Source organism: Athene noctua, chromosome 1, assembly GCF_965140245.1.
Source record: "Athene noctua chromosome 1, bAthNoc1.hap1.1, whole genome shotgun sequence".
In the NCBI taxonomy this organism is placed as follows: domain Eukaryota; kingdom Metazoa; phylum Chordata; class Aves; order Strigiformes; family Strigidae; genus Athene; species Athene noctua.
In genome coordinates this window covers 121852649-121873036 of record NC_134037.1, presented here as the reverse complement: position 1 = coordinate 121873036, position 20388 = coordinate 121852649, and the positions used below count along the sequence as shown (strand labels likewise).

Genomic DNA, 20388 nt, shown 5'->3' with positions numbered 1-20388 from the left:
TTTGCCGTTACAAGGGAACAGCAATGCTGAGAACCAGGTTACAAATATTGAGTTCTCCCATCTTGATGTTTTTCCACCCAGATCACTAGCACCGGCTTGGTCACCACCCACCTGCACCCTCCCCTTGGCTATGGAGCACCATGCAGGGCTTAAGAACACCTGAGGCTGGATTAAAGAGGTACTGCTGAAAGCAGTCCTGAGGCCCTTCATACTCCTACACACTGCTCAAGCTGTGGAGTAAATCTGTAAATTTATTTTCAACAGCCTTCTGAACTGTAAAAAGGGACTAAATCCAGCACACATCAGGAAAATAACTTTAAAGAGTAAAATCCTGATTACACAGATGAAATCTGAGGATGAGAAGCTCAGATGTTGGTTCAGTGCAGAGACAGGTATGCTGGTGATTCAGTCTTGCACTGCATTCAAATATAAATGCAAATTCTCCGTGGTCAGAGATGAACACTATGATAAGTTCCATACTTTACTCCAGCTGCAGAATGACTCACATGAAACAGGTCTCCAAGGTATATATAAAGTACACATGCCTGGTTATGGCATGAAAAATATTGTTGGTTCCCTATAACATCTCACCCTGGCAGCAGCTCACAATCTGCAGCTGAGAAAAACCTTACTGATTTCTGTATGTTATGAAGCAAGGTAAAAACCAAGCAAACACAAAAAACTCCAAACGCCCAGCAACATAAGGATGGGAAGTATATATTGTTTCTGCCTCCGCACTTCAGGAAGCCTATCTGAGGCAGTGAAAACTGACAGACTGAACAGAAGCATTGTGTGCTGTGGTCACGCCAAAAGCGTGAGATGATAAATGATTCAGCATTCAAGACCCAGTGATCACTCTGAATTGATTCACACACTTCTGGCATTATTTCACTATCATTTTGCTCCTCCTCAGACAAGCAGCACACTTTGGGTGTTGAAAAGAAACCAGCAGTTGATAAATTTTTACATTTTTGTGTGTGGAGAAAAAATACTTGCCCTGAAATGACAGATGAAATATTCCTGAGTAGGTTTAAGATACTTTCCAATATCTCTCCTGCAAACACAATGCCTAGGGCCTAAATAACGAGGGATAATCCTCATTCCTACTAATGATCTTTTTAAGAATCAGATTAACTTTGTTTTAAATTCCTGCTCATGACCAAAGGAGTTGAGAGCTATCTTCCTTAATTAAAGGACTTCCAGCAATCAAACTCTATGCCTATAAACATAATTGGCTTCATATAACCAGAAAGTTAATAACAAAACACGCAAGAAGGTGGTTTTAAGTTTCCCTGTGATTAACTCAATCAATGAAGAGTTAGAGAAAACAAATTGAAAAAAAGGAAGGAGTGTTCTGGTGCAAGTGAAATTTGGTATTTTGTCTGAGTGGCAGTATTGTTTGCTTTTTATCCCAAAGGCAGTAGAAAACAAAAAAAACCACAACAACTCATGCTTCAAGTGTGAGACACAGGCTTCAAAGCTGTAGCTAGCAGGGAAGCCATACCTAACATCTGTAACATAATCAAATTCAGTAATGAACATTTTTCCACATCTTCTTGCACACAACTTAAGTCTAGAAATGTATTTCCTTGGTAAGTTAGTGTCTCAGATGAACAGGAATTATTTCTTCGCACTTCAAAAACGGTATCATGATGTACCATTATAAGCTGTGCTACTATCAATCTTAATACTATAGGAAAACCCTTCCATCGTGCTCCTCTAACATTTTGGATCAAAAACGTTTTTAAGAATAACAAGCAGATAACAATTTAGGGTTATTGCTAAGGGTATAGTATCTACCTTTTATTACAGAAAAAGTAAATGGAAGATGAAATTCAGTAACACAAATGGTATGTTTAGAGTTTGAATGGCAGAAATATCCCCTCACATTCTCCAAAGATACTAATTTTTCTTTTTCATCCTCCAGTGCTTTAGATCTGATCCCAAGTATCAGGCATAAGGGTAACATTGCTCACACCATTATTCAGTTTTAAAATTGTGAATATAATGTCGAGTATCAGGACCCTCTGGATGGAACCTGCCCATCTGGGCATGGGTAGCCTGTTCTCTGCTCATAGGAATTTAAAGGCTTGCAAATTGTTGAGATTTTCACAATAGCTGCTGTTTCCTGCCTCAGTTTAGCACTTTTGTCTCCCACTCCCACTTACCAGGCAGAGAAGAGAAGTATACTGACACATTGTTTACTGCTGTTCAAATCCTTGAGGCCTTCATCTCAGCTCTCCTCCCTGCCACATGCTATGGGGCTGTAATGCAAATCAGTTCTTCCTCCCCATCCTCCTGGTTCCAGACACATCAGCAGGTCCGTTTTACACTTTGTAAAACCAGTTGTGGTGGCAATACCTGTTCTTTCAGCCCTGGCTGTGGTCTATCCTACTTCTCTTCATGTGAGATCTGCTGGAGGACACGCACAGGAGCATGGACCTGGGCACTGAGCTCAGCCCCAAGATGCCCCAGACTATCCCACCATATAATCTCTTTTCTTCCAATTGCCATGATGACCAAGAATCTCTTCTTGTGCAAAGTACAAATACAGCAACTCCTCCCTTCCAGTGATCCTGCACATGCTCTGAAGCCATTCCTTAAAACACCTTTTTGCCCTCGCACATCTCTTCCCTTCCACCCTACGCAGCAATGTTCTAGCAATGCATTTGTGATGCATTTTACATGAAAGAAACCACCCCAGCTAAAGCCAACGTCACCAGTGTGCTGTACCTTGAAGGATATTTCAGTTGTCATAGTGAACCCGTGTGTAATGACCGGCTCTTCTTCAGCTGTTCGTCCTTTCCAGCAGTCCAGCTCCACACAGCGGCAGCCTGACAAAAGCACTTGCCGATACATCTCCACCGATGAGTTACCGGCCAGCTGTCCAGCTGCAAGAGCATGGGAACGAGACAAAAGGGAATTCATTTCAGCCCTTGGGAATAAATACAAATAAGCTTATCAGAGTTAACAGCATCTTTTATCCTTGGCTGAGAGGAGTAACACTCAAAGGCATATAAGAAGTGTGAGAACGTGATAGAAGTAACTTAGGCAGAGTCAATGGCCTGGTTTGGATTCTGCTCTCAGTTAAACTGTTGTGAGTGAGGAGAAATAACCAAACTGAAGCCATTTCAAATCTTCTGATAGACAGCATCAAATACATAAAATAAAACCAAAATAAAATCAAACTAAACAAACCAAAATAAAATAAAATAAAACGGCTTAGTTTTAAAAGACTTTGCTATCCTTTGACAAGCAATGCAAAATTCAGAGGCAATTCAGGATAGCAAGACCCCATTTTCTCATAATATGCAATGCAGTTTAATACTTGATAAAACAAACCTCCCACACAGTCACTAATGGTACCATTACTAGGTCTCAGATCAATATTTAATACACTAATCATCGCACTGAGTTGGTCAGTTAAATTTCCTGATGTGATACTGCATTATGCAGAGAGAAATTTAATTAAACTACCAGTTTCCAACAATGACATAAATCTAAAAATAAACAAGGAAAACCCAGCCTTTCACAAACTGAGGAAGTATTTAAAAAAAAACAAAAAACAAAACATACGAAGAACCAAACCCCCAAAACCCCAATAAAGAAATCCAGTTATAATCAGGGAATGATATCCAACCAGGGTGTCTTCATCTGCTGCGACAGGTTTTATTCCAGTCATATGGATACAAATTTCTTGGAGCACAGAGGTAAAGATAATGGAAGAATGGCTTAGTGCTTATTTTAGCTGTGAAGAAAATGGATGCAGTTTCCTGCTTTCTAGCAGACTTCCTGAGAAGACTTTCCTGGATTTCTTGAAAGGAAGCCACTTGCTTTTTAAGGAGGCAGTGAGTTCATTATGTTAAAGATTCTTCACTGATGGGGGGCATATAAATACTTAATTGATACTGACATATAATACAATGCAGATTACTCCAATTCTCATTTTATTGTCTACATGGTTCTGTGTTTAGGTTTTACACTGGGAACTACACATCTTGGTTTGCTTCACTAAATAGCATTGTCTGCCTTCTCTGTTTTTTTTACCTTCCACTAAAAACTGGAACAGAAAACCCCTTCTATTTGGAAAATTTCTGTTTACCATTTGCATCTGATACATGAACTGGAGCAATCATAAATACTCCACAAGGTATTAGCACTACTCCTACTGAAATCTCTGTCTTCTCAGCTCCTGCTGGAACCAATGGGAAATATATGTTAATAACAGAAGAATTTGGCCAGTGCTGGAAGGGTCTGAAAAAACAGAGTCAGCAAAGTGACAGTGTGTCTCTTTTTTGTTTGTTTGGGTATTTTTTGTTTTGTTTTGTTTTACTTAACTTTTCCCTGTGTTTCCCCTTTGATTATGGCAGGTTATCTTTACTCACACAAGAGCCTTTCTGGTGCAGTTCCAATGTCTGGGGTAAGCAGTGGCTCTTTTTTTTTTTCCAGGATGCAAACAAGCATAAGCGTGGGTCAGTGTATAACAGTACACATTTCTGTGTACTCATCCCTAAGCATCTGCTTATGAAAATCTGGCTGTCATTATATGGATCCATTGATCTCTGCTGCCTAAAAACCTACATTCACTTAGAAAACTGTTTTCATGTTGTCTTTCTTTTCCCTCAAAACATATTGAATTTGGATTAACAAACTCTTTTATGGTTAAAAACCCTGTACTGTACTTCCTGAGAGACTACTGGCAGTTAGTCTTGCTAAGCGTTTTGGACTACAAGATCCTTAACCTTCAAAAGTGCTTAAGTAAATCATGATATGCATCGCTTGCTGTATGACACTTCTCCATGCTACCTTACTAATAAGGCTTAGACATTTGGAAGGATTCCTGCTAAGGATAAGAGGATAGTCAACCTCCAAAACATTCAATCTGCAGAAAGACTGCTGGTCAGAGTGCAAAATGCTAGCAAGTGTTTTAATAGTGTTGAGAAAACAGAATATTAGGAATGTTCCCTCAAATGTTTTTTGCATATATTATTTATAAATTTCTGTTGTGTGAGTCTCTATTTGCATCCATTCCAAACGATCCCTTTAATAGATGCATTCTAAAATGTGCTAACACAGACACTAAAGGGAATACTTCCAGTATGTTATTTTTAATATCCTGAGTACAGATCAATTTTTTTAATACTGGAAATTGAAAGCATTATGTATTCCCTTCTATAACGCATACTGCATTTACAGTAATACCGTAATATTTTGAATCCTATATTGTATAAGGAGAAACAGAAACAAAACCAAAAACCAAAAACTTGCTTTTTAAAAAAATATAATCAGCCAAATCATATCTGACAGGACACTAAGCAAAATGAGCCTGGGTTAACTGATACAAACTGAGGATATGACCCACACTTCCCCACAGAGATCAGTTCCACACTTCCATAACTTTAGGCTGCTCATTTCTCAGCAAGTGCATCCTTGTTGGGTTCGTTCATTACTGTTTTTCCAAGCAAAAGTTATTTGCAACGCATGGACTTAAAATTTAATCACCATTTTAAGATATGCATCCTCCCAAAACTGGGGGATATTTGGATCCAGGTGTTTGGAGTCACCTGACTCTTCACCACTCTAGAAACAGAGGCTGCTTCTGCCCCCTCGCCCCGCCACGGCACCACCTTCTCCCGGCATGTAGAAGTGCCTGTATAGTTTCTTTGCCGTGCACGGACTTGAGCTGCTAAACCTCCTCTCTTCGGGCAAGTCCTGGAAAAGCAGTCGGTGTTCCTGATCATACGCCGTGCTTTGCAGTGTGCAAACTCAGAGCCCTGTACTGCTGGGAGTCTGGCTTTGACTCCAGCAGCAACAGAAGGTGCTGGCGGCTAAGATTTTTTAGACACACAGTACATTTATTTGAACTTATTTCCCTTCCGAGGTATTTTGCCATGCACAGGACAAGCAGCTTAGACCCCACGCTGTGACATATTCTGCTACTGCTTGCATGTAAGTCAAAGTAAGGCGCTCACCCTATGGCTGTTATTTTTAACACTTTACATCGGACCAAAGCAGGACATGTGGTCAGGCTTGCTCCAGCCAGCAGCAGGAATACACTTGCTGTCAGTATTGATTCAGGCCCACCCAAGCAGAAGATGCAACACTTGAGTGTGCCAGGAGGGCTGTGGCTGGCCAGCCTCTGAGTTTGCATTTCTGCTGAGCCACTAGCAGTGCCCAGGCAGCTCCCATGCTGTGGCCAGGCTATGTGACAGACACCATCCAGCATCAGGCTGATGGGAATCACCATTCTACTGAAACTATTTTTTACAAATAGGAATTTTTTTGAGAGCAGGGCATCAAAATGGTATCTCATAAAGATCTACCTAATACCTTCCACACAGACTATCTTTCTACTTTGTGAAGCAACAACAACTTTCCCTCCACTGATTTTATTTTTTTTTTAATGGCTACAGTCAATTCAACTGAACAGGCTACAGGCCTCAGATAGTGGTCTGTAGCCTGCTTCCTGTGAGGTGAGGTCATCATGTTCAAATTAATGTAATCTCTGAAAACTCACTCTTTTTCCTCAGTGTTACACAAGGTTTTATGATATTCTGGAGGGGAATAATGAAAAATAATGACAGCTGGAAGGTAAAAAAATACCCCCATGAACTGCTGGTGGATGGAAAAGCTGCACAACAACCACTAATCCTTCTTTTTACACATTAGCCCTCATGCTAAGATAAACTGTGACTCCAGTCTCATTTATGTGCCTTAGAGTGCTGGACAGGATTAGCTGGGTCTGCTGGCAGGAGGACAGCTACGGCTCCTCCTCAGCTCAGCTCCTCTCTGCTGCAGGAGCTCTCTGAGCTTTCCTACCCTCTAGTCCATCAGGAAGGACGTGGTGTGGCTGGAAGACAGTGGAGCCTTGGGTCTTGCCAGCCGACCACCTGAACTCAATGTAGAAGCCAGCCAAAAACTGTTCCTGGTGGTCTAACAAACTCATGCTCAGAGCAGGCATCACCCAGCTTTCCTTCCCTTCCATGTGCTGCTGCCATCTTGGAAACTGGGAAGGTACTGCTTCAGAGGCTTTGAAGGTGAAGGAGGTTTCTAGGAAGTGTTGAATGCAGATAATAAGCAACAACACTTAGGACTGAGGAATCATCGAGAACAGAAAAGCTGGAGGACAGTAGAGGAAAGGCTTCAGCAGCAGTAAAGAAGAGAACATGCCCCTCATGAGACATTTTTCTAGAAAGAACTGAAAGTGCTGAACTGTAAGCAGTGAAGCAGATGCTGAGGGTGAATAGGATAGTCCCACGTTGGCTATGCATGCTAAACTGATAGCTCTGCAACCTACTGCTGCTATTATTTTTCCTTTTAGCCAAAGACAAAACACACGCTAAAGGCCTGTGATTTTCATATTTTGCATTTCACATATAGCATAGCCATCAAAGTGTGCAACACTGATAATGATACGCAATCATTTGTCTTTGACTTCTGGTGCTGCTCAGAGAAATGCTGCAAAGTCACTCCCCACTGTGACAACAGCAGTAACCTGAGGTGAGACTGGTGAGAAACCAGAAAAAAGCAGAGCTGCACATTAAGGGTTCAAAGGAGTAAATAAATATGGTACCACTGAGAAAGAAAGATGAGAGACAGTAAAAAAAAAGTTTCCAAAAGATGACATTTCTTTAAGCTACCCTAGGTTCACTATAAATCACTTTCTTCATGGATTTTTACCTTTGTTCTTAAAAATTACATTTCCCTAAGAAAAAGAAAGCAGTAACACTTCTAAATAAATAATAAGGACTTGATGTACTGCCAAGGGTTTCTACTAAAGGCTAGGAAAATGATCAGCGTAATTAAAAATAAATTCAGAGTGTGCACATGTTTCTTTTTATGTTATAATGTTGTTTCTTTGTGCACGCTTTTTCTGGGTTTAAAAAAACTAACAAAGGGAGAGATAATTGGTAGGGCGTTAAGCACAGTAATCATAAAGTATTGCTAGATTGAACAGTTTTCTTATCGTCCTAATAATTATTACATGACTAGTTGCTATTTCACAGCTCCAATGAGGCCAGAGGTGCTACTGAAGCTTCCCTTCCAAAGCCATGAGCAGACCCTTCAAAATCTTCTTGGGAAAAAGAATAATCTGCCACTTCAATTTTACTAAGTCCTTGTTGGAAGAAAGCAAATAGAAATGAGATTGCTGTATCTGGTTTAGCCTCAAAGCAAAATCTAAGGCTGTCAAGTTTTGGAATATGCAGATAAAAATCAAATCAATAATCCCATTGTTGGCCAGCTGCCACACATTTACCTGAACATAATGAACCCACCAAAAGGGAAGAGCACGTGTTTTGTGCCTGTGTGAAAATACAGACACTTAAACGGAATTTGACAGAGATTCTAACTTATTTTGAACTATCCCCCTAAGTTTACTCTGATTTACTCCCCCCAATTTACTAATTGAGGGATATTATGCTAAATTAAGACCAAGGATCATACTTCCAAATGCGCCTTCTGAAATTATTTAGAAATGCAAAGAAACCTGTAGATGCAATCTGAGATGATTTGCAGACTTTCACATGTCAGTCAAAGTGAATTTGGAAACTTTCAAGGCAAACTTTCTTTCTCCTAAAATAATTAAATATGTTAGGTCACTTATGGTGCAGTTAAAAAGTTTAAAATAGGTTGGACTAATCATGAATTCCCACCGTTAATTCTTTGTTCTTTGGCTTCTGTGCTTCTAGACCTTTAGAACATGACTCTGTCCCGATCAGTCCCGATAAAAAAACTGTGGTATGGTACTGGCTATAAATTCATGCTGGTAGAGGGGAGAGCAGTATTTTATCTCTTCAGACCAACTTTAAAACTCCACCGTCTGTCCTCCCTGTGGGCCTATGCTTCCCACATTTGTACAACAGCTTTACTGTTTTCTTCCAGAAAATCTGTTTAAAGCTGCAGCATTTGGCTTAAGAGGGTCTTAAACCTCACTGACAGAACAAAGTCCATATTGGAGGTAAGAGGCCTGCAAAATATCATAATTAAAAATTGCTTTTGCTTTGGACATGTCTGCACTCTTCCAAAGAGCATAAATTTCTGCATATTGGAATCATAACTTAAAACTGGCCACACTGATTTTCATTTCTATTAATTCGAAGAAACAAAATAACTGTCAAGCCAAATACTCATATGACAAGCTTTAGCGCAAACCACATTTTACAGCCAAGATATAAACCTCTGAAAAATGGTGTGTAATGGAAACAATGACAGTTCATTCACTTTATGAAAGCACTAGAAGGTGCTGTAAAAAGTGCTATAACAAACACAAAACAGATGAAAGTAACTACCAAATGATCTGTTTAAACTGGGCATCACCAATGTATGGTTTTGTTTATGTTTTAGCATACTGGCATTCTGAAGAACTTGGTCAGTAAAGGCAAGTCTGTAAATAACACTAAAAAGCCTATGATGTCCATAAGTCACATTTTTAGCACACATTGTAGCATTACTCCTTTTTTTCTTTAACATAACGCTGTCATTAGCAAACATGACAAGACAAAGCAAACGTCAAATCAAATAGGAGAGAACTCCCCGTGCACATTTGCTTGTCAAAAACATTTGTTCCTACATAAACTAAAATAGTAAATTTACAATTATTTTCTCACAAGTTAACAGCATCTTAGACAAGAAAATGAGTGCCAACAGTTGGATTCCTAAACTGTCTTATTTTTTTCAGAATCTCAAAGCATTGTTGACTTTGCTGTGCAAATACAGTTCAGACTCATTAATTCAAATTAACAGGAGCTTCTGGGGGCTCAGCCTTTTTAAAAACATGATAACACCTAAAAATTTCAGCTCAGACATTAGATAAGGTCAGAGACCCAATTTCCATTCCTTACAGATATGAATGGACTGTCAGAAAGTTATGTGCCACGTTGGAACCTCTCTAATCTCTGAATCAAAGCAAATTTCATGGATCTCAACAAACTGTCAGATTTAATATTGAGGGGCAAATTTATTAGCTACAGAAATGTTTCCCATATTCTGCTTTGCATACTTGTTTGGCTGTCCTAGGTTGTCATAAAAAGTACATTGTTCCCTCTCCTCCCCAAATAAAGACCTTAATCTGGAATCCTATCTAAATTGAGGGAAACTTTCCAGGGACTTCACTGGGCTTCAGACCAGACCTTATCTGAACAACACAACCGCTGCTCACCTGTTAATAAAAGTATATCTGAGATGCGTGTGTAGCAGATAGAACAACAACCAAGTGCTACTCTTGCTTCCCTGAAGACTAAGCTCCATCATCATTTGCTGATGATGCTTTAGTGTATTTTATGGTTATCGCTGTAAACATGTTAAGAAATTTTGTAAGATAAGAAACCAGATCTCTCCAACACTGTACCTGTGAGGTAGGTGTTGTGTGAGGAATTGATGAAATAGTGTGACAGTGGTTGAGACATATCTTCATTTAAATCCAGTTTCTCAGGTGGAACAACGCCGTTTTCTTCTCCACTCAGATATCGCATAAATCCATCCACTGATATCTGTCCTGAGAGAAACACAGATCCAGGAAAAGCACCAATTAATTTCAAGCACAGATTTTGCAACATACAGATGTTACATTCAATATACACTTGCACAGAGGCGTGTGTGAAAAACCATATAATCATCAGATAGGCCAGCATCTAGTTATTCATATATTCTTTTGTTACTGTTACATCATTTTCAGCCATGTAAGTTGCAGGTAATACACATCCCTTTACCTGTATCAAAGATAAATCATTTTATAATCAGTGTCTACTGATAATCAAGGGCACAGGGGAATCAGAATTACAGAGTGCTGTAAGAACAGAGAAAATAAATCAAAGTCTATCAAGGAAAAGGGTCTTCTGGGGACAAAAAAAAAGCATGCTTTCCAGAGGAAACCAAGAAACCAGTAAACAAAGAGCCACACACAGAAACAGGTAACTTTGACCTCTTTTGAATATGATTCAGTGTGTGTATATGAATGCAACCAAAATGCAAAGCAATCTAATTGAACTCCCTTTCAAGTGGGAACTTTGCTTTGTAATTTCTGTATTTGTCTTCCAATCCATATCTCACTGGAGTGCCAGTATAAATGAACATTTCATATGCTGCTGGCAAATTAGAAAGCTGAGTCCTATCTTCAGCTTAAATATCACCATTGATCTCAGTGGAGCTGTGCTTATTACATCAGGATGAATTTCTCTGTTAAGCCTTCTGCATAAAGTTGATGTTATAGTGTCGATTTGTATATTTAGATTAAAAAAAAATTCCAGTATTCTATATTTGGAGATTAACACTTAACTGAATGAATTTGAGATATTCTTTGCCTGGTATTTTTGTTATTTTGACTACATTTCATCTGTAGATTTACTCAACCACCTAGCTTTAGTTAATTCAGCCTACAGTAAACAGACCTTCTGTATCTCTGAAGAACCTTGAAGCAGCTACATGCCTGGTGACTCCCAATGATGAGAATTTCTTACCTCTTGTCCCCAACACAAAATATTCTGCATAGCATCTCATATAAAAAAAATTTAGTCAACTGACTACGGTGCTGAAAAATGGAAGACTTCAGTTCTCCTCCTAACTCTGCAACTCTCTCCTTTTAGGGTCAATCCCTTTTTATCCTAAAACATCTAAACTTACACATAATTTTCTCACATATGAAAAAGTAATGGACAACCCTGCAACAATTTTTAAATCTTGTAACCACATGATGCAAATATGGCATATAAAGCATTTACTTAAAATCCATGCTTGGACCTAGGATTTGGCTCTTGATCAGAGAGGAAAAGAGATAACTGTCTTAAGTTCAGATGCCTCATTTTCATAACAACCCAAGATGGTGGCACTAAATGAACCTATTCATATGACAAAAAATGTAGTGACAATACAGAGCAATGCAATTATCATTCATTCTTACGACAACAATTGTAAGATGGTTGGAAGGAAAAACATCAAGTCCACCCACTATTTTAAGACCGTAATCTGAGCACAATCTTGTCAGGCTTCACAGCTGCTTTGTTATAGAGTAATTAATCATCCACAGACAGAGGCCCATGCACTATCCTTTTCACAAGAAAAAATGTAAGATGGAGAAAATCAAGAAAAAAACAACCACTGAGGTTTTGCATGAAACTAAAGATTTATGAACAACCTACCTGCTGCGTGAATCTACCAGAGAGACATTATGAATGCAAACAGTATCAGCCATTAGGCTACCATGGAGTTAGCTTGAGCTAAAATTCACTTAAGAGAAACAGTCTGCACCAAGTTCACTGGGATATAGATGTGGTCTGCGGTGTACATGCATACCACAGAAGGAACATCATACAGGAAAAAATGGGTAAGATCTGAATGGGATAGCTGCTACATGGGGAACCAGCAACACCATGTCATGTTACAGTGGTTTGGAGCTTCTCATGTTTCAGACAGCAAATTCAGAGTCATCTTCAGTATCTCTGTGTTGTTTTGATTGCGTTCCTTTCAGCCAGATTAGGAGGCTTAAAGTTGTTTTGTCATTCCTGCTCCAGGCTAAAATCAAACATAGCAGTCTTCATACATGTGATTCCTCAAAAAACCTGTCACATCATAATCACGCAGTGTTCAGGAAGAAAGGTTTCTATTTTGTTATACTCAGGTCAATTCACATAGACATAGTATTGAAGCATCTCAAAATGATCTTGGTGTTTAATCCTCAGAGTATATCTGAAAAACAGGATCCTTGCAGTCCTTGTTTTTCAGATGGAAATCTGGAGGTGAGGATAAATTAACTGACTGGACAGTACTCCACGGAAAACCCATGGGTTAAGGTGGGAGTTGAACTGCACAGTCTCTTGAAGCCTATTTGGGTGAACTTGAACACCTTTGGGATAAAAGCAAGTAAAGGGCCAGGCCTGCATTTCCTCCCTTTTCTCTATTTTGTGGTTCATTCTGCTTCTTTGCTCTCTTCCATACTAAAGGAAGACAAGGTCTGCAGAGTGGTCCTTCTGCATATTGCCACTGGTATTAACATAAATCACAGCAAGTATTATTCACATGTATAACTGCATAGTTTCTGAGTTACACAGCTATCTAAACTTATGGCTGTAGCATGCTATTTTCCCCATCATAATTAAGCAGTCAGCATTTCAGAAAGTGAATCAATTTGCAAGTTCAATTACAGCCGATATTGCACCAGTGAGAGTTTGACTGTGGAACAGAGATGGCAGATGTCAAAGGGACTTTGTATCCTGGATATGAAAGAGTAGATTGTTTGTGATCAACATTAATGATATTCTGAGGCCAACTACAGTGAGAACGATCCTCAGTGAACAGTCATCCAAAATGAAATGGCCTCAATTTATTGGTAAGATTTGTTCTCTGTTTTCTTAAGCATATTACAAATTTACTGCAGACATTGCCAAGAAAAAATAATTTGTGAACAGTTTTTTCCATTACAGCTGTCATCTTTTATCTCCAGATATATATTAGGAAGATTTAATGATATGATATAAAAAGTTAGAGGGAAAAGAAACACACCAGGCAAAAACACAGGGGCAAGACAGATTGACATTTTTTTTTTCCTTTTATTTTGCTTGCACATAATTGCCTTAAAATCATCTGAACCCTAGGTCTTTGATGAAAGTCTCAAAATAACCGGTGTGCTTTATATACTTAGAATTGTGGGGTCAACTGGCTTGTCTTTTTCACTCACCATTGCAGTGTTCAGTTTGATCTGATGTCACTTATTAGGACAGAGGCAAATCCAAAGCTCATTGGTGTTTGTTGAAATGCTACCATCAACTTCAATAACTTTTGGTTCAGGACCTTACTAAATAATCTTAAGTGCAATGCAAAGAAAGACCAGACTCCAGATGACTCTTTTATCTATGTTGGCAAAGCCAGATTGAGAAGAGCAAACAGATGTAACCATAACAGAAGCTATGTCAACAGCTACAGTACTCAATGAAGATGCTTTCCTCTACGGGGTTTGGAGTTTACCAGCACAAGAGATTTTTTTTTTCCCTTCAAATATCTCTTCTCTAATTTATGCGATTAATTAGAATTTCCCTACGGGGTCACTTAGTAGTGCTTTATTCAAAACACTCAAACAGCACAAACATAAAAATGCCTCCTTTTTCCTGTGGCATCTGGCCTATTTAAAGGTCCAACACTTAACTTTTTCCCACAGCGCCACTGCTAAACAGGGCAATGCCTGACCCAGGCCTGCACTCCTCCTCCTCCTCCTCCTCTCCCCAAGGAGTCACAGGGCCACTCCTCACACTTTTTACCTCACACTTTTCCCCTCACTCCTTGCTGCCGGCAACGTTTTGTACTTTCTTAAACGCACTTCATCTGAGGCACCACCAGTGTGGCTGTGGGGCTTAGGCCATGCCCTGTGGTGGGGTGGCTGGAGCCACCTGGAATGGGCCCTGGCCTCTCCTCACAGAGGCCCCGCAGCCCTCACTGCCAGCACCCAGGCAGTGACAGACAATTCAATACGAAAGCAAAAATTAAGGCTATTCTAATCAATTGTTCCATTTTTGACTTAATGCAAATCCACTTCTACTCCCAGGATGAGTGCTGTCTCAGCACATCTCGCCAAGAAGCGACCGCCGCATAATGTGCCACAGCTGGATGACTTGCAAAGTTTGTCATAAACCACCCAGCTCCTACACAGAACGGAAGATGCTCATATGCTGTGTTTGATGATTAACATGGGTATATTTTTCTTCTCTGCACTCACTACACTGAAGAAATCTGTGATGAATGTCAGCTGCAGGATGTTTGCTTGTCAAAAGCACACATGAGCGAAGGGCTGAAGTTCTGTGCAAGCCTGATACCTAACAGATCAGTTTTAACATCTTTATTGTGCAGTGGAACAGGTCTGTAAAATAAAAGAGCAAGTATTGAGGAGAAATATGAAAGCATTTTGAAACACAAAGTCATAGATGCCCCCTCGATGGAAGGGTTCAAGACCAGACTGGACAGGGCTTTGAGCAACCTCATCTAGTGGAAGGTGTCCCTGCCCATGGCGGGGGGGTTGGAACTAGATGATCTTCAATGTACTTTCCAATCCAAACCATTCTATTACTCTGTAATCTAATATAGTCTTACTCACAGACATTCACAAAACCTCGAAATAATAAATATGTAGCTGAACACTTGTCTATAAATTATATAAAATTGTATGCAATTCTAAAAACGTATCTGAATTAAAAACTTAAAAGAGCTAGAGGCACTGGAGAGTTTGGAAATGCCTTTACATGCCTCTCTCCAAATTTATACATGTACATACCTTCCAAAATCCAGTCTCCAAACATGAAAGAAGCTTCTAAAAGAAGGGACCTTGACTCCCTTCACATCTTTTGAACATTTTACCCATCATCTTCTAGGTATGAAATGCAAGGCAAAGTACCCTCACTTGCCCATGTGAAATGTTATTCACACTATGAAGTTCCCATGCTATCATTAAACAAGAGAAATCTAGTCCAAACTCATACAGACCTATCTGAATCAGGTTCTGGCTTTATCCCTGCACTGCTTTTCTGCGCTGTGCATTTAAGCTCTGCTTTCACTTTAGTTACACGTGCCAACAGTCCTTTTGCGGCATGCCCGTAATTCCCTTTCTTGCCTGCACTTTTAATTTGGAAGCTGAACTTCATCTGCCAGTTGCTTGGCGGGGATTTTGTCAGTGATTGTCCCACCTGCTGCCTCCAAATCTCATCCATTATTGCAGAAAGGAAGAGGAAGCCCGTACCGGGGACTGCAAAAACGTCCCCAGCGTTCAGCGTTTCACATGCAGCAAAGCATGAAGCAGCTTCTTAGCAAGTGGTTCCAATGGACACCTTGAATGGTGGCTCCATATCACCTGCAGGGTGGTGAAATTCATGCAGAGATAAAAGAACAACCACCAGATTGACAGTCAAGTGAAGTCAAACAAATCTAGTATTTTTTCACTAAAATTTGGTAGGAAGGAGAAGTAATTTCCCCTAGAAGAGTAATATATTTAATAGGGATGCTGAGAGGTTCTATTGAATCTCCCAGACTGATCAGCTTTATTAAGTGAAACATGGCAAGTGTTTGTACAGCAGCTTGATCTTTTTCTGCATCTCTGACTCTACCTGATTGCTCCAAAACCATTACAAGGGAGAAAAAAAAGAGAGCACAAGTGAAGTGGTAAGTTCTGAGTATTTCACAGTAGCTACAGCTACATGATCCCATACCTTTTGAGATCTATTACACTAGATCAATGACATAAATGTTCCTGGATGGCAGTTTAAAGAAAAACGCATAAAAATGTAACTGTTACTTTGCCTGTAAGAAACAGGGCTCCTTTGTGGTCAACATTTGTCAGCTCTAAAACACAAGAGAAGTCACTTCCATCATTCCAAATCTTTCTTCTTGGAAGACGTCTACAGGCAGGTGGCATAAAGCAGGCAAAGGACCCGTTGAACATTCACAAAATCCATAGAGGTAATGAAGTGAATCCTCTCTTCTTTGTTACTTAGATATTGTCGGCATTCATCAGTCAAAATGTTTTCTTCTGCAGTTTGAGAGATCTGGAATCTCCCCATTCCTGGGAGATGTTGGTCGCAAATTTGCCATGAAAAAAGAATTCCAGCCAGTCAGCTGAATTGGTTGACAGGACAGACTGTACTCTGTGATATATACTTCTCACAGGGTCCTCTATTTGATGACTTGGTGTGTTATCACAAGGGTCTTCATAATCCTCTTTGACTAGATCTAGAGAACGCAGCATATTTTTGTCCTCAGGGCCTGTGATAGTCCTTGTGCAGAGCCAGGCCACTACACAGTTTCCTGGGCAAGTGCAGACATAGATAGTATCCTCATACAGAACTGTTCTCATGCAGTTTCTAGGGCTGGCAAAAGCACAGGCTGCTTTTGACACAACAATCCTTTTCCTGCTGCTTAATGAGACATAGGTAACTCGACAACTTCCTGCTTTCCTAACCCCTCTAGCATGCCAGCATGATAGGCATATTATTCTGGATGTGGAAAAGCTTATGGGTCCCTGGGAGCTTGCCAGCTCATCAACTCGAGGATGTAAACAACCCCCTGCTCACTCAACACCTTCAGCACTGTGCCAAGTGTAAGATAAGAGACATCAGGGTTAAAAGAGGGCTGAGCATCTAAAAGAAGCTTCTTCACCAGTTCATCGCCCTCTGAAGAGCCCCAGGATAAAGGTCAAACCCCCAGCAGTGTAGCAGTCTGGAGGAAATACAGAAGTACAGCTCATCCTGCAAACTTCTCAACCCAACAGCTTGCCTAAACTTCATCCCCCTTACTTCAGCAGGTAAGCTGTATGTGCAGCTTCTTGATTTGCCCCCGGGTCTGCCTGGCCTGCTCCAAGGAGCCTTCCAGTCCTTTGAGCAAAGTCTTCAGAAAGAGCAGGCCAGAAAACGAGAGAGGCACAACTGACAGCAGAAAAAAACCTGCTTATCTGCTCACTATTTTTTTGCACTTTAGTCTTGCAACTTTAACATCAGCCTTTGCTTGCCTCTTAAAAATCTGTGGACATGTTGTATGACAATTAAAATGCATTTGCTTGCAAGCAGTCAACAGGTTTGGCTGCGTGCATCTTAAACATTTCTTTCCCATGTATTTGCAAACTTAATAAAGCCTTCCATTTGTTTACACCCATGCTGTTATTCACTCAGTTATAATGTAACTGGAAGGCACAATTCTGCCAGGAGATGTTATTAAAGTAAAAAAGAAAACAAACAAACAAAAAAGAGACAATTAATTGGCACCTCGTATCTCCCAGCCAGCAACACAGAATTACATTAGTATTTTGTCTGACAGCAAAATCAGGTCTATTCCAATGCAATCTGTAACATTAATCACATTCACTGTAATCCCATACAACTGAGCAGTCCTCTCACCGCCAAGTAAAGCAGATATTTTGTAATCCTGTGAGAAATCTGCACTATATGCCCCGTGGGAATTCTATTTCACAAACCAGCACTGCAATTCACAGCTCATTAGGTATTAACATTTTCATGCACCGTGTGGAGTAAGATACATATACCCATATACCATATACCCCAGTGTGTCTCTTGACACTGGGCGCACATTAGCTACTCTATGCTTTCTAGCTATGTGAGACAGCAGAAAAGTTCGCAGGGATAAATTTACATGAAATTCACACTGTGTGGGTGGGACACGAGGTGCCAAAGTCACCCTGATGACACTTACAGCATTTTGCATCCAAGCGATTTTGGAAGCGATGCTGAAGCCCATTTGGCTTTTCTGAGGGCTATTGACATGTGGGCTATTACTATGGTGTAACTGGAAATTCTGTCTGTATTTGGTTTTGTAAGCTGGGGCAGGACAGGATTGCATCATCCAGGCATCATCCTCTTAAGAGTAGTCATCACAAGGAGAGTGTATGGTACAAGGTCAGCCCAGACTGAAAATGCCACAACCCTACGGTTGCGTTACTGGACTTTATCCCAGGAATGTCAGTGCTGCTGTATTTTAGAAAAAAGACTAGGGCAGGAAAAGATTTTCAGGCCTCAGGTCAGGATCTGCAGATACTTCAAAATATCTACGTACCAACTACCACTTACACACCACAAGCAGAAGTCACCAGTTAACTCCTGCATTTTAGCAATTTTCTCAGTGATCTGCAAGAGGGAAAATTCATACTAGTCAAACAGTTCTAACAAATTAGTAAGTGGAGAAGGGGCAATACATCTGAATTGCTGTATCTGAATATTAGTGAAGCATTTAATAGAGTTTTTAATTCAAATTTTTCCTTATCAGAAAAACTAATCTGCAGAAAGCACAGATAGAAATAAACTGAGGTCAGACTAGAAGATCAGGGTTACTTTGAATTTGAAAGCTGAACTGCATGAAAGAAGTCCGGAGGCTGCCACACTGATCAGCAGTAGGGCTGGTTTCATACAGTCTTTAATAATCTGAAAAAGTAGAATCAACAACCCAAGGTTTAAAGAACAGACAGTTCTTTAGGAGCTGTTATCAAAGTAAGATGGTAAAGTTGTAATGAACCAGGTGAATGGGACAGAAATCAAATGAGAACACACAAATAGTAATTCAAGCTAGGTAGCTAATCATTCAAGCAAAGAAAAATCCAAAATACGGAGCTGAATTGGGAAGAAGATGACTAGAAATACATCATCCTGAAAAGCAGATGAGATGCAGAGACCAGCAATGCATCTGTACGTAGCTGCATCAAAAAAAAGTAGGTGGAAAAAAAATTGAATTGATTGACAGGGCATTTTACTATCAAGTAATTGATGAAAAATATAAACGTGCATGGCAGCAAATGTATCGACATATGTATCCATAACTAAACCTAAGCATGCAGGCAATCCTATAGATTTAATGGACACAAGTCACATGTAACTACTGACAATATTAAGGATCTTAATGGGACCACTGACACTCCACCCAGTCTCATCAATCTGGTTTTTGACTACTTAGTATCAGAAATGCGTCTGTATACAGAAGATTATTTAGAGAAGTGTTATCAATAATAACGTATGTCACAATATATGCCAAAACAACAAAAATTAAACATGTAAAGATGATGTGGCAATAATATAATGGTCAACAGGTGTAAATGATAAGGATGAAGAAGAACGGTTACAGTGGCCAAAGGCAGAACCAGGTAATGAGATCAGAGTAAGCAACAGAAAACTTGGGGTGAGTGTCTGAAAAAGCTTGGCAGTGCTACAACTAATTGCACTAGGAAATGGTCTTGCAGCAGATTTATTGGTTGTCTCATTACTTAAATCCTTTAAAATCAAACCAGGAGAATATCCAGTTGTGTTCAAATACTGTTTCAGATTTCTAAACGTAAAGGAAAACATAATGGATCCAATTCTACCCTCAGTTATACTTGCTCAACTACTTTCTGTAATTAGACAGTTACCTGGCCACAAACCAAAGCAAGCTTTGGCAACATCTTGAAAAAGAAACAGAAAACTTACTCCATAAGAAAGGAATAGAGCAAGATTCATTGCTCTACCCACGGATGGGTATATTGTAACAGGACACAGGAAAATCTGAATATAAACAAACAGAGAATGGAAACTCCTAAACAATATCAGAAATAAATGCTTAGCGAATGACAAGCAGTCAGTGAGGGAAAACACGGGAAGGTAAACATGTTGTCTTAAATAGCATACATAAAAGAACTTGCTCAGTATCAGTTAATCCACGCAGAAATACCACATGCCCAAGGACACAGATCCAGAATATTTTGCAGAGCAAGGATCATCAAGCAAGAAAAGCAGAATTCAGTATGCTTAAATCAGAAACGCTTGTCATTCTAATGAAGCTATCATATCCATTTTATCATCTGTACAAGTGAACAGAGAAAACTAACATTTGATACTTCCCCCCCCCCCCCCCCCCCCCCCAAGAAAATGTTCGCAGCAAATG

The 20388-nt window shown here is 39.8% G+C and overlaps 1 protein-coding gene across 4 annotated transcripts in view; it reads right to left on the bottom strand.

Annotated features, from left to right (window-relative positions):
* Positions 1 to 20388, bottom strand: part of PLCB1 (phospholipase C beta 1) — a 408910-nt gene that overhangs the window by 109806 nt on the left and 278716 nt on the right. For all 4 annotated transcript variants that reach the window (XM_074912346.1, XM_074912588.1, XM_074912436.1 and 1 more), the window contains 2 exons: positions 10349 to 10495; positions 2734 to 2891 (listed from right to left, as the gene is read on the bottom strand). In XM_074912346.1, the coding sequence (XP_074768447.1) occupies positions 2734 to 2891; positions 10349 to 10495 (305 nt within the window). The remainder of the gene's footprint in view (positions 1 to 2733; positions 2892 to 10348; positions 10496 to 20388) is intronic.